General features: G+C 36.2%; 1 protein-coding gene across 5 annotated transcripts; it reads left to right on the forward strand.

Moving 5' to 3' along the window:
* Nucleotides 1-8,521: 8,521 nt before the first annotated feature.
* On the forward strand, nt 8,522-14,086 carry LOC110609578 (CBL-interacting serine/threonine-protein kinase 3). Of its 5 annotated transcripts, XM_021749255.2 has the most exons (15): nt 8,694-9,086; nt 9,509-9,737; nt 9,864-9,926; nt 10,105-10,176; nt 10,484-10,591; nt 10,678-10,758; nt 11,222-11,275; nt 11,356-11,481; nt 11,563-11,652; nt 11,811-11,933; nt 12,046-12,156; nt 12,901-13,014; nt 13,103-13,159; nt 13,247-13,321; nt 13,648-13,983. In XM_021749255.2, the coding sequence occupies exons 2-15, from the start codon at nt 9,567-9,569 to the stop codon at nt 13,720-13,722; spliced, it is 1,320 nt and encodes a 439-aa protein (XP_021604947.1). In that variant the 5' UTR covers nt 8,694-9,086; nt 9,509-9,566; the 3' UTR covers nt 13,723-13,983. The 5 variants fall into 5 exon arrangements, with proteins under 5 accessions (XP_043810108.1, XP_043810107.1, XP_043810106.1 ...); XM_043954173.1 differs by lacking the exon at nt 8,694-9,086 and adding an exon at nt 8,522-8,649 and having other exon boundaries at nt 11,356-11,652; nt 13,648-14,086; XM_043954172.1 differs by having other exon boundaries at nt 8,686-9,045; nt 11,356-11,652; nt 13,648-14,086.
* Nucleotides 14,087-14,865: the final 779 nt, after the last annotated feature.

The following is a 14,865-nucleotide window of genomic DNA, read 5'->3' on the forward strand; positions in this document are numbered from 1 at the left end:
GTCGGAAGTCTCTAGAAGGGTTAGATTTATGTTTTTCTTAAATGTTTTGCTATGTTTATCAAGTTTTATGCATAAGGAACTGAGTTTTTGAGTGAAATGAACCAAGGCAGAAAAGCCAGGTTCGGCCGCCGAAGTTGAGGGTCGGCCGCCGAACATGCATGGCTTTCGGTTTCACGTGTGGCCGCCGAAGGTGGTCTGGCCAGCCACCTATAAATGGCCCTCAGTCGGTTGAAGCGGTAAGAGCACCGTTTCTTTCACTTGCTGAGGTGAAACTCTGTCCTTTGTGAGTATTCTTTCATGTTTTCATTAAATCATGCAAAGATTTGATTAGTTTTTATGATATTTTGAAGGTTTTAAGCTAAAAACTCAAAGGTGTGAAGTTTGGAGAGTTTGAAGAAGAGTTGCTTCAAAACTCCACATTAGGATCATTCATCTACTTGTTTTCACAAGGTAAGTGAAGATCCTGAGCTTATTTTTATGTTTTCTGAAGGTTTTATGGGGTTTATGGAGAGAGTTGCATGAATAGGGTAAAAAGAGAGGTTTTGCTGATTTTGTGCATAGAGCTTGTTTCTGTGTTGTTTGAGTTGTGTGTTTGGGGTTTTTAGGTAGGTTTTGACCCCTTGGAGCATATACATGAGTGTATGCAAGTGGAAGTAGTGAGGTGTTTGAAGTGGAGTGAGTTTTGTGCCTTGGGCGTGAGGCAGGGCAAGTTTCTGCCCTGCTGATGAACTCAGGTTCGGCAGCCGAAGGTACATTCGGCCGCCGAACCCCTGAGGAGATGAGAGGAGGTGGCTTCGGCTGCCCAAGCTTGCCCCCGAGCTTTTGGACTTTCGGCTCTGGAGGGAAGTTCGGCCGCCGAAGGTGCCGCCGAAGGTTAGAGACTTTCGTCTCTGGAGTGCCTTTTGGCCTCCGAAACTTGCCCCCGAAAGGGTTCGGCAGCCGAAAGTGGAAGTTCGGCCGCCGAAGGTGCTTGAGTTTCGTCTCTGGAGAGGACTTTCGGCCGCCAAACCTGCCGCCGAAAGTGTTCTGTCCAGCCTTCTCTTGCATGCTTTGCATGGATAGTTGAGTGAGTTTAAGGGGTTTCTTGGGGAGTTTATTAGAGTTGTTCATAAGCTAGTTTGGTCCCTCATTTGCGTCCATCTGTATAGGTACAGACCAGAGGAACCAGAGAGAGCAGCAGTGAGTTCTGCTCCAGAGTTTACAGAGCCTGCAGAGTCAGTCAGTCCAAATAGCCAGAGGTGAGTGGAACTAAACTTAACTCTTTTAATTGCACAATGGAATGTTTTAGCATCTCTCATGCATCATGATTATGCAATAGGTTGATTGCATTAGTCTCCACGAATATGTTGCATTGCATAATAACTTGTTGATGTGGGTGAATGCTGAATGATCCAATAGTCTCAGACAGGAAGTCCAGGAGCCTTTGACTACGCCCTGGCAGGTATAGTAAAGACCAGGAGCCTTTGACTACGCCCTGGCAGGTATATAGTAAAGTCCAGGAGCCTTTGACTACGCCCTGGCAATGGTAAGTACAGAGGTGTTATATACACATATACATATATGACAAGAAGACCAGGTGCTCGATGCTACGCCCTGGTACAGAGTTACTGGGACTATGTGGTGACAGGTTTACTCTTGATGTGGATTGACTGTGTTATGACGCATTCCATGAGATCATGTGTCACTGAGATGTTTTACTGTTTTACTCACTGGGCTGTAGAGCTCATCCCACTCCCTTAACCCCAGTTTTGCAGGTTCAGTGTACAGGGTAGAGAGGAGATCAACAGAGTGCCAAAAGAGTAAAGAGTAAAAAGCATTGTACTAGTGTAGAGTGGACATGTACTATGAAAGAGATGTAATAGTTGTATATAAAGTATGTGCTTGACTTAGTGATGTTTGTTCTGAACATGATCTGTATATATGTTTTACTGTATGTGAAAAGCCAGGCTTAACAGGTATGAGATAACCCATCTAGAGCAAGCTCTAGTAAGGGGTATAGAGTACAGAGTACAGAGTACAGAGTACAGAGTACAGAGTACAGAGATAGTGCATGCACAGGTTAAGCCTTGGTTCAAAAAAGAGTTTTTATTTTCACAAAAAATGTATGATCATGTATGAGATTTATAGGTACACAGAGAGTATAGCAAGCTTGCTACGGGTTCTGGCGGCCTTAAGCCGACCTGAATCCTAGCGCCGGTAACGGTCCATTTTGGGGTCGTTACATAAATCATGTCAAGAAGGGAAGGTAAAGACAAGAAGCATGAGATGATATCTGACATGAAACTGTTATATAAGACATTTATGGGGGAGTTTAGGAGATTACATGTTAGGATGGATGAGTTGAATGAGAGGGTTAATGATGTTTCAAGAGCTGCTATTGAAAATAATAAGAGCAATGGCGTGAGGCCTAGAGAGTTAAATATAACTGGATATGAGAAAGATGAAGTAGATGACCATTCAGTTAGAGGAAGGCCGAGAAGGGGTGAAAGAAGGGAAGATAGAGCAGAAAGATGGGGTAACAACATCAATGCTATCAAGATGAAAATACCACCATTCAAGGGTAGGTACGAACTAGAAAATTACTTGGAATGAGAGAGAAATGTAGAATTGATTTTTGCATGTCACAACTATTGTAACGACCCGAAAATCGGACCGCTACCGGCGCTAGGATCCGGGTCGACTTAAGGCCGCCGGGACCCGTAGCAAACCAAACATACATCCTGGAAACCTGTTTAATCCCATACATGATCAAGAAAATACATAAAATTTAAAACTTTTCTTTCAAACATCCAACTCAACCTGAACATATACTGTACATAGTCATAATCATAATTAGGATCCCTCTGTGGGACCTCAACAATGCCTCAAAGGGCAAATACATCATGAGATGAGTTGGCTTCCATAACATTATAAAACATTTTGATCATGTAATAAAAGGGATACCTCAATACATAATGTCAAGCACAATATCTAATCCTCAATATCAATACACATAACATAACTATAACATACTGAAATCTCTTACATTAAATAATAATACAACTGTCATGTCCACAACTAACTATTACATAAACACTTCATATCTCTGGCTAACCTCCTGGTCTACCCTGTACCTGCACATCTGGGGTTAGGGGAGAGGGGTGAGCTACAAAGCCCAGTGAGCAGAATAGAGAAAACATATATTAAAATTTCATGCCATTATGTAATGCAACACATCACAACAAATCACATCTCGGATGGTATTGTCACCAATAGTCCTCTACATAGTCCAACTGTGCCGGGACGTAGAATGGGTACAACCGGTCTTTCCCTTAACATAACATATCATGCAGTCCAACTGTGCCAGGGACGTAGAATGGGTACAACCTGGACTTCCTCTTACATCGTGCCAGGGACGTAGAATGGGTACAACCTGGACTTCCATACCATATCTCATGCCGTAGCATCATCATATCATATGAGGACTAAGGATCATCCAATGACCAATCCACATCAACATCATAAATGCAATGCAACATATTCGTGAAATACTAATGCAAACAACCTACTATATTTCATGGCATTCATGATGCATGGATCATGCTCAAATTTCATATTTCATTTATTTTAAAACTTAAGGTTTATTCCACTCACCTCTGGCTAGCTCTGACAAACTCTGTAGCAGCTGGCTCACTGCTGGGGTCCTCGGTTCCTCGGGTCCGAACCTACACAGGTGGACTCCAATGAGGGACCAAACATACATAAACATAACTCTAATATACTCCCCAAAAACCCCCTATAACATCATGAAATCAACACATAAAAACATGCAAGAAATGGCTGAACAGGGCACTTTCGGCGGCAGGTTCGGCGGCCGAAAGTCCCTCCAGAGCCGAAAGTCAGGCAGGTTCGGCGGCACTTTCGGCGGCCGAAACTCCCAGACAGAGACGAAACTCATGCATGTTCGGCGGCACCTTCGGCGGCCGAAAGTCCCAGACAGAGACGAAAGTCTCCTTTCGGGGGCAACTTCGGCAGCCGAAAGGCCTGCCTCACCAGCCATGTTCGGCGGCCGAAAGCTCCTTCGGCTGCCGAACCTGGTTTCTGCCAAAGGGCAGAAACTTTGGCTCCTCTATGCACATTTGCCTCCCAACTCTCAAATCATGCATAACTCAACCAAAACATGCAAAAATACATACAATGGTTCCTAGGGGCCTCAAACTAACTTAAACCCCAACTACAACACACAAGGACAACACAAATCAACATACATTGTTCATCAAAACATCAAAACCCATAAACTCATCAACAAGCCTAAACATGCATCTCTACCCATAAAACAACTTAATGCTTGTTTAAAACACATAACAAGGGTGGATCTGAGCTTACCTCTTGAAGAAACGAGAGGAAAGGCGATCCTAGCTTGGAGATGGAGAGATTGAGCTCTTTGAACCTCCAAGTACCCAAAACTTGCTCTTTACTCACAGATCTTCAAAACAGAAGTTAAAACCCGTGAAAACCATGGAAGATCTAAGGAAAACACTCAAGATCGAGGGAGAGGTGGCGGAGACTCACCTTGGCCGACAACGGGGGAGAAAAAGCTCGCCCGTGCGGACCTAAGGGACCCTTTTATAGGTGGCTGGCCAGGCCACGTTCGGGGGCCGAATGTGCCTCCGCATGCATGCCATGTTCGGCGGCCGAACTTGAGGTTCGGCGGCCGAACCTGGACTGCCCTCACTCATGCTTTCGGGGGCCTAACGTGCCTCCAAAACGCATGCATGTTCGGCGGCCGAACTTGACTTTCGGCGGCCGAACCTGAGTTTTCCTCTAAAGACTTTTCATGCAAAAACTCATTTAAAAACATACTTAAAATTATTAAAAAATATGAAAACATATCATAAAAACATACTTTTACCCTTCTAGAGGTTTCCGACATCCGGGATTCCACCGGACGGTAGGAATTCCGATACCGGAGTCTAGCCGGGTATTACAACTATTTTGAAGAAAAAAAGATTAGCCTTGCTACTGTGAAGTTCTCAAACCATGCAAGTATTTGGTGGGATGAATTAAACAAGAATAGGAGGATAAATGGGGAGGCTCTTATATCTACGTGGGAGGAGATGAAGAGATTGATGAAGAAGAGATATGTACCATCCTATTACTATAGAGATGTCCATCAACAATTACAAAGACTCACACAAGGGTCTACAATAGTGGAGGATTACCATAAAGAGATGAAAATACTTTTGATCAAAGCAAACATTGAAGAGGATGAGGAGGTGACAATGGCAAGATTCTTAGGAGGCTTGAACAAGAAGATTGTTGATGTGGTTAAATTACAACACTATATGGACATGAAGGAATTGGTGAATACTGCCATAAAGGTGGAGAGGCAACAAAAGCAAAAGTGGAAGTCCAAGTCTTATTCAAATTTTCACACCAAATGGAGCTCAAAATGGAATAAGAATGAGGATAAGAAAGAAAAGAATTTGGTTTCAAGGAGAAAGGAAAAGATGCAAGCAATGCTAAGGAGAAGAATAACACTTCACATAAAGGTACATATGATTCTTTTTTCAAACCTCCTAAACCAAGGTATAGAGATATTGTATGCTTTAAATGTCAAAGGCAGGGTCACATTGCTTCTGAATGCCCCAGTAAGAAAATAATGTTCTTGAAAGGTAATGAGGTTGTTTCTGAGTCTGAACATGATAGTGATTCTGATGATAGTGAATTGAGTATGCCCTCTTTAGAAGATTGTTCTGATATTGATGAAGGTGTTGAATATGTTGTTGAAGGTGAATCTTTGGTTGCTAGGCGTGCATTAAACTTGAATGTAAAAGTAGAGAGTTTAGAGTAAAGGAAGAACATGTTTCACACTAGATGTTTAATAAGTGGTAAAGTTTGTAACATGATAATAGATGAAAAAAGTTGAGCAAGTATAGCTAGTACCACTTTGGTTGAGAAGTTGGGGTTGAAATATGAGAAATACCCTACTCTATATAGGCTACAATAGTTGAATGATAGTGGAGAAGTTAGAGTTACTAAAAGGATAGTAGTAGCTTTTTCAATTCGGAGGTATAATAATGATATTATTTGTGATGTTGTACCTATGCAAGTTGGTCACATGTTGTTAGGTAGATTTGATAGGCATATTATACGTGATGTATATAGGAACAACTACACATTTGAGTATAATGACACTAAAATCACATTTGCTCCTTTATCACCTAAAGAAGTATATGAGGATCAAGTCAAAATACAACAAAGTCCTTGTGTGGGTTCAAGTAGCGAGCAAAAGAAGAATGAAGAGAGAAAAGAGGCCAATAGAGAAAAGAATAAAGAAAAAGGACCGAAGGTGAGTAACTGCACAAGTGAGTAAAGTGACATGTGTAGGAGAGAACAAATTAGTGAGTAATGAAAAGAAAATGAGTGAAAATAAAGAAAATGAGAGGAGTGAAAAGGTCAAGAAACAACAATACTTTTATGTAAAAGAGAGAGAGATGACGAGTGCATGTCTAGGCAAGAGAACAATGATTTTGATTCGGTTTAAGGAAAATTTGTTTACTGAAACTGACCTTAAAAGTAGAAAGCATGTTATCTTTGAATCAGGAGATTGGATTTGGGTACATATGAGAAAGGAGAGGTTTCCACAGGAAAGGAAGTCAAAGCTTGATGCAAGGAGTGATGGACCATTCCAAGTGTTGGAGCGCATCAATGGTAATACATACAAGATAGACTTGCCAGATGAGTATAATGTAAGTGCTACATTTAATATATCTGATACATCTCCTTTTAAATTTAATTCAGATTCGATGACGAATTCTTTTGAGAAGGGAGGAAATAATGTGAGCACAAAGATGTACAAATTCTTTTGAGAAGGGAGGAAATAATGTGAGCACAAAGATGGATGGTAAGAAAAGAGAAGTGAAGAAAGAGCTAGCATTACCTCAATGACCAATTACAAGATTGAGAGCCAAAAAAGTTCAAGGAATCACTTCAAATTTATATCGGCAGAATGTTAGAGGGAATGAAAGCTCAATGTGCATTGAATGTCAATGGAGTTTCATCTAATTAAATTGGGCTGAATATGCAAGAAGGATCCAACTCGTCTTTAATCAATTATTTCAAGTTGGAAGAGTAAACTTTTGGATAGGTCATTAAATGTATTTTTATATATGGGCTTTATTTGTATTGACATATTTAAATAGTTTAGTTTAAGGCTATTTTAAGATTATTTAAGTATTGAGGTTATTTATTTTGGTGTAAGGCCTAATCTAGTTGTCTAGGTGCAATGAATTTGAGGAGATATAACTACCCTCTCCAAAAACCAAATGAGGAGTTAATTTCTGAATGGAAAACATATTTGTAGAGTTTGAAACTCTTCTTTAAACTTTTGTCTTTGGCTTGAATCTCTATTGCATCAAGAATCGATCTTCATCCAGGTATTGCATACTATTAAATTTCTATTCTTGAGTTCTTAATCAATCAATTACTTACGTTTTCATTTGCATTAGTCATTTGGAAGATTCAATAGGTTGAAAATCTGTATTTTCTTCTTGTTTTTTTATCACTTATGTGTTCGGAATTTAAGGATTTGATATTCTTAGGTTCTGCATAATATTATAATAATAATTAAATTTATTTTTATATGAAATTAAATTAAAATTAATTTAACTTAACTAACTCGGTGGATAGCATATTATCACTCAAATTTTATTTCATAATACTAACTGTTTTAATAATAATAGCTATTCTAATAGTTAGATAAAAATTTAACTTTTTAAGATTTGCTCATTTAATCTCTTTATACTAGTGTTTTTCATACTATTTTAAAATGTTATTATCGAAGAGCCTTATTTGATTGACCAAAGTTTAAATATCCACATTTTCAATATGCTAATAAGAAAAATATTTATATTAAATAGTTTTCATAATAAGTCATTAAATTTTCTTTTATCTCTCATTTTACAATCCATGATTTTGAATGAATTCAATTTAATTATTTCGTTTTAACAATTCTTTTAAGGGAGGAATTTAATTTTTTTTTAATTTAAAAAAATTATATAATTTTATAAAAATTTATTAATTTGTTTTTTTACAAAAATAGAGGTGGGGCCAAATTTATCCGGTATGGGTTGTTCACTAAGGAAAATATGGAAGTTTATTGTCCTTTCATTGATTATAGGAATGGGAAAAATTGAGAGGCCAGATGTTCATGTAATGTATAATTTCCTGCAATTTCCTGCAATTTATGGTGTTGATAAAATGAATTAAACTTAATATTCATTCAAAAATATATTATTGAATAAAAATTGCTTAAAATACAAATATTAAATAGATGTGGAATTTTAATAAATTCAATCTGAATACCCAACGCATGATTAGACTGATATACTACGTGTATTACAGTAAAAATAACTCAAAATGAATTAAATAATTTAATTATCAGCCTGAGCATGATAGAGCAGAGCACTGAATATCTCAGTGAAATAAGAGGTTAAGGTTGGGTATCTGAAGTAAATCTTAGAAAAAATTAAATCTAACTCGATTAAAAAGGCAAGAAAACTTACCAAAATCATATATATAAAAATATTTTTCTATATAGCAATCATAGCTGGGAATTAATAAAACGCATGGAGAGTAGAAGAAAATGCAGAACTTTGCAGTAGAAAGGTAATTAGCAGGAAAAAGAATTTGTCGGTTTGCAATAGAAGAAAGAGGAGACAAGAGTTGATGATTCAAATATGTGTTGTGTTTAACAAGATCTCAGTCTGCCTTTTCGGCCAACTCAAAAGCCATTACTGCAAAAGCAATAGCTACCCTTTCTTCTTATCTCATCTTTCCGACCATCATCACCTTTCTCAACTATATCCTCTCTCTTTCTCTCTCCCTCTTTTTTTAATCTTCAAGATTTATATTATTGAACTCGACATCATCCACTTATACGTTTATATATTCACTTGTTTGATTTTGCTTTGAACTTCGTCTTTGACTGCTTTGCTGTTCTTTGCCACTTCCTTCTTCTTCGCTGCTGCTTCTTCTTCCTCCATATCTTCTTCACTGCTTTTGGTATTCTAATTTTGCAAATTCTTCACTTGTTCATTTTCCTGGTTAGTTCTAAATTTCTTTAGCATCATAAACTTGAACTTAACTTTCTGCATCTTACTTCCCTTATTATCTTCTTCTTCTTCTGGGAATAGTGATTGATGGGTATTCGCAAAGATATTCCTTTTAGCTTTTTCTTAAATTAAAACATGCTTCTGTTGTACATGATCTGCATTAAATCCTTTTATTCACTCTGCATGCAATCTTTCTAATGGTTTTTGTCCTGAGAGAATGAAATTGGTTGTTGGTATTTATTTATTTTTAATTTTCATGTTTGTTATAGATGCCTGAGACAGTATCAGATCCCAAAAAAGTGGTGATCTTTTTCTGTTCATAAAGTGTGGTCTGGGAAATGGCTCAAAAGTTTTCATATCTATTAAAATAATGTGGCAGTTATGTAGAGCTTATGCTTTGATATGCTTTTCAGGGAGAGTATTTACACAGTTGCAGAACTGTGAGGACAGGAAAAGTTGAATAAATCGAGCATGAGTCAACCTAAAATCAAGCGTAGAGTGGGTAAATATGAGGTGGGAAAAACAATTGGCGAGGGAACATTTGCAAAAGTGAAGTTTGCAAGGAACTCCGAGACAGGGGAGCCTGTGGCACTGAAGATTCTTGACAGAGAGAAGGTTCTTAAACACAAGATGGCTGAGCAGGTGCCTTTCTTTTGCTTTATTTTCTTTTAAAATTGTCTTGTTTCCACTTCTCATATAGAATGGATTATTTTTAGCTGCACTTTGTGTAAATTGCTGTGCTTCTAATGTTTCAGCATGCTTTTACAGATCAAGCGAGAGATAGCAACAATGAAGCTTATAAAGCATCCTAATGTTGTTCGATTATTTGAGGTCTCCCTCTCTCATTTCCTTTAGCATTTAATCTATTCTGCATGTATATGCTATGTGCTTGAAAAATTAACTATAGGTCTGTGCAAAATTAGTACTTCAATCCTGAGCAAAGATGTAAATTTCGTGTTTTTTTTTGGCTTGGTGCAAGATTTATCAAATAGTTACTTTTCTTTTTCAGGTGATGGGAAGCAGGACAAAGATATTTATTGTCTTGGAGTTTGTTACTGGGGGAGAGCTTTTTGACAAAATTGTAAGTTGATGTAGTGTTGTTCAAACTCTTTATTTCTGCCCTTCTCATTTAATTGGTTTGATATTCCTGTTGGGTTTAAGGACTTGCACACGTTTAACATCATTAAAGCTACTTACAAATCTGTCGTTTTATCTTGAATGTGATCTGTTAAGAACTGTCCCCTTTTCGTAGTTGTGTTGTTTATAATAATGCAGTTCTCCATTGATAGCAGCAAAGGTTTAAATTGGTTGAATGTTTTTTTTCCCTCTTGTAAGTCTCAAGCTGCTTGTTGAGAATGGCTTAGCATGACCATGTGTTAGTTATGAAGGTAAACCATGGACGGATGCGAGAAGATGAAGCTCGGAGATATTTCCAGCAGCTTATTAATGCAGTTGATTACTGCCACAGTAGGGGTGTCTACCATAGAGACCTGAAGGTACTCTTTAACCTTTATCAACCTATGATATTCTATAAACCTGTTTGGCTTACCAAAAAAAGCTCATCATCTTGTGTTTCTTGCAGCCGGAGAATCTGCTGTTGGATGCTTGTGGGAACCTCAAAATTTCTGATTTTGGATTGAGTGCATTGTCACAACAAGTCAGGGTAATTATCATAAAGTTTTCATTTCTTAGCTCAATTTATTATGGACTTCGCTTTCCCTTCCCCAATCAAATCCTACCATAAATTAGACCAATTTCACTAGTGTTTGTAGGATTATTTGTGAACATAACCATAACTGCAATCTCTGCTTATTTTTGCTTGATCTGGATTTCTGATTGACCTCATTGAACTATTGGACAAGTCTTCTTATTATCAAATCCTCGTGCGATATCATAGAGTTGTACTACCTGCAAAACAATGAAGAAAAGATTATTTAAGTTTGACTGATCATTAAATCAATTGCCAATAAATCATGCATGCATGCCATGTGTTAAATGAGAAAAAAGAAGCATTCTTAAAAGCACACTTCTTTTCTCATAAAAGTGAAATTTGCTCTGCCTTCCAGCTCTTTTCGATGGCTCTTGGAGGGCAAGAATTGTTTCTTACTCATAAGTTTATTTGGCAGGATGATGGCCTATTTCATACTGCTTGTGGAACTCCAAATTATGTTGCTCCTGAGGTTTGTAAAACTGTTTTTATGACAATGTTTGTATCAACCTTTGAACCTTTAGCATTTAATAATGTTTTGTTGATGTTCAGGTTCTTAATGATAGAGGTTATGACGGGGCGACTGCAGACATATGGTCATGTGGAGTAATACTATTTGTACTGCTTGCAGGTTACTTGCCTTTTGATGATGATAATCTAATAAACCTGTATAAAAAAGTGAGCATTTTACAGCTTTTCAAAGAACTATTCTTTGTTGTTCTCTGTCCTCTGCTATTTATTTTCTTTCCCCACATGCAGATTTCAGCAGCTGAGTTCACTTGCCCTCCTTGGCTTTCTTTTGGTGCCATGAAATTAATCACTAGAATTTTGGATCCTAACCCTGTGACTGTAAGTAATTGTCTCTCTGTAATTTCCATTACTTGTTCTTCTACTACATTAAATAACTGGCGGCTGGTAACTTTGATCTTTAAAAAGCAAAGAGAAATCTCTACTGTATTACAATTTATAAATTTAAATCTTCGGCTTACAATCTATTTTTGTGGCAGCGCATCACTATATCTGAAATCTTGGAAGATGAATGGTTTAAGAAAGATTATAAGCCTCCTGTCTTTGAGGAGAAAGATGACACCAACTTGGATGATGTTGAAGCTGTTTTTAAGGATTCAAAAGTAAGTGCTATAATTATAAAATGATTGCATACTGTTTGGGAACTTGCTACATTTGTTCTGCTATACTTGATGAAAGTGTTTTTTGAACTGTAACTTATTGGTATCGTCACAGGATCACCTTGTAACAGAGAAGAAGGAAGAACATCCAGCAGCTATGAATGCATTTGAGTTGATTTCTATGTCGAAAGGACTAAATCTCGGGAATTTGTTTGATTCTGAACAGGTTTGCATGTTAGAAGGCCTTCTTTATGTTGTAATGTTAAACTATATATTCAAAATTGATGGAGCCTTGTGTGGTTGTGCATGTGCATGAGCTTGTGCATTTAAGCAAAGGGAAGATAGTAGTGCAACAAACATCCCCTTCCTGCTTCTGATGAAGTAAGGCTTGATGCTAAGTAATTTTTGCATTCACAGGCAGGGACTGGATGTGTGCATGCACATGCGTATGCCTTGCCTTGATATTGTCGTAATTCGAGCATTTCAAGTATGTCAACTCACTAAAATTCATAGGAGAAACCTGCATGTAAATGCCAAGGGGATGCTTGAAACAATCAAGGATCTCTCTTTGCTACTAGACTATATCTTCGTGTTAAACCGTGAAGGCACAATAACAGAGACTTGGTGTTTCTGATCTTGTTCAAAGTGCTTTCAGACCAGCACAGGTTTTAAATTTCTGGGAGAAAGGTTGCATAGCTTCATGCAACCTCTGAAATTATGAAGTATAAGATTGAGAGAACTTGTTGAAATTCTCTTTTCATGTCATTATCAAATATTAACGAACTATTCTCAAAGTTTCATAGGCTTCCAAAGGAGGTATATACATATAGTCTTTTGACAAGGTTATCTTTCTTAGGTGGCATAACATGTAATTGACTTGTGGCAACAAAATTCTGGGATTCCATTGATTGACTGACTTGAATCTTGTATTATTCTCTGTTCATATCTTGTGACTAATGGTTGGCTACAGGGATTCAAAAGGGAAACAAGGTTCACATCTAAATGCGCTGCTAATGAGATAATCCATAAGATTGAAGAAGCTGCAAAGCCTCTGGGTTTTGATGTGCAGAAGAAAAACTACAAGGTGAGCAAAATGTGAATACTATACTTTTTACTTTTTTATGTGGCTCATGCAAGAATCCAGGGTGACATATAGCCATTGTCTTTCACAGATGAAGCTTGAAAATATGAAAGCTGGGAGAAAGGGAAACCTTAATGTCGCCACCGAGGTCAGTTATAATAAGAGTTCTTATTATTATATAGTCAGTATCAGTAGTAATTTTGTATTAATTATTTATTTCTACATTTTCTATCAGATTTTTCAAGTAGCACCTTCTCTACACATGGTTGAAGTCCGAAAAGCAAAAGGTGACACTTTGGAGTTCCATAAGGTATCATTTCTCTTAATTCTGAATTTCCTTTTAGAGGGTTAAAAACTGAGTTTTCTGTATTTTTTATGATTTTTTGCTTCAAGTTTACTCCTTAGGAATTGCTATTAATAGACTGTTAATTGGTTCTAAAAATATTTCGACTCATGATCAATCCATAGATATCAGTAAAAGATAAATAGGCGCTCAAAACTCGTACATGTTCGAGCTTTCATGGCAATATTGTCAAACAACTGTAAAACATAGTCTTATAAGTCATTTTGGTTACATTTAGTGAATATATTGATCAAGTTTGTTATGTTTTCATTTACTTGATATTGTTTCTGCAGTTCTATAAAAATCTTTCGACCTGCCTCGATGATGTTGTCTGGAAAACTGAGGAGGACATGCAAGAAATTAAGTGAAAATAGTGTCGCTTTTGTGTTAGCTTGCCAAATGTGTCATACTTGTTCTATATCTTCATTCTTTAGCACCCACTTTTTGGGAACCATCTTCTACAGTGTAGAATTAGAGACATCTCTTCAGCAATTGTTTTCCTTGCTAGTATTGTTGGAAAGCATGGAAAATACACACAGCCTTTGTTTGGTTTTATCTTCAACTGGACGATGTCAAGAACAAGAGATTTGGCAAATAAAGATGTTTGTATATGTTTCCTTTTTGTTGTATATTTGCTTTTGGCTTTGATTATGCTTGTGTGGAATTGTAAATGTTGTAACTTTAAATTTTCTTTAATAGTGGCATGGAGAAGTGAGAAAAATGATTAAGCTATTTTAGCCCTTTGATACCATCTTATTGCAAATGCAAAAATTATATTGTATGTTGTGACTTAAATTTTAAGGGCGATCATTCGTGAACTCAACTGAATAAATCGAAAATCAAAATTTTACTATTTATATAAATCCAATTGAATCGAACTGAATCGATCTGATTTAGTTTAATTTAGTTTGATTTGAATCGGTTTGAATTTTTAATAAATTTTTTATTTTTTATTTTTAGTATTTTAAAATTTAATTAAAATATTTTAATCTTAATATGATATAATATTATTAAAAATAATATACTATTATTACTAATCGAGTCGATTTTATTTTTTTTATTTTTTTTATTAAAATTAAATTAAATTAAAATAATCAATATTTTTAAAATTAAAAATCGAATCGAATTAAAATATATAAAAAATTAAATTAAATTTATAAATTAATTCAATTCAATCAATTTTTCAATTTTAACTACATATTCATCGTGTATTAAATTTAACTATTATAAAAAAAGAGCCCTTTAATTAGGTGAGTTATATTATTTTACACAAAAAGCTACTTGTGTGTTTGTGCAAATTTTGAATAAAAACGTGGAAAATAAAAAAAATAAAATAACATTAAAAGTTTAATATAAATTATAAAAATATATTGTAAAAAATTCATATCATATTCGTTGATTTAGTAAATTTTTTATATTATCATAAATTAAAAGGAAAACTTTTGAGAGACTAAATATTCATAAGTAATAAAAATATGATTAAAACAAGAAATTTTAATTCAAAATGTTGT

This window comes from Manihot esculenta, chromosome 2, assembly GCF_001659605.2.
Source record: "Manihot esculenta cultivar AM560-2 chromosome 2, M.esculenta_v8, whole genome shotgun sequence".
Lineage (NCBI taxonomy): Eukaryota > Viridiplantae > Streptophyta > Magnoliopsida > Malpighiales > Euphorbiaceae > Manihot > Manihot esculenta.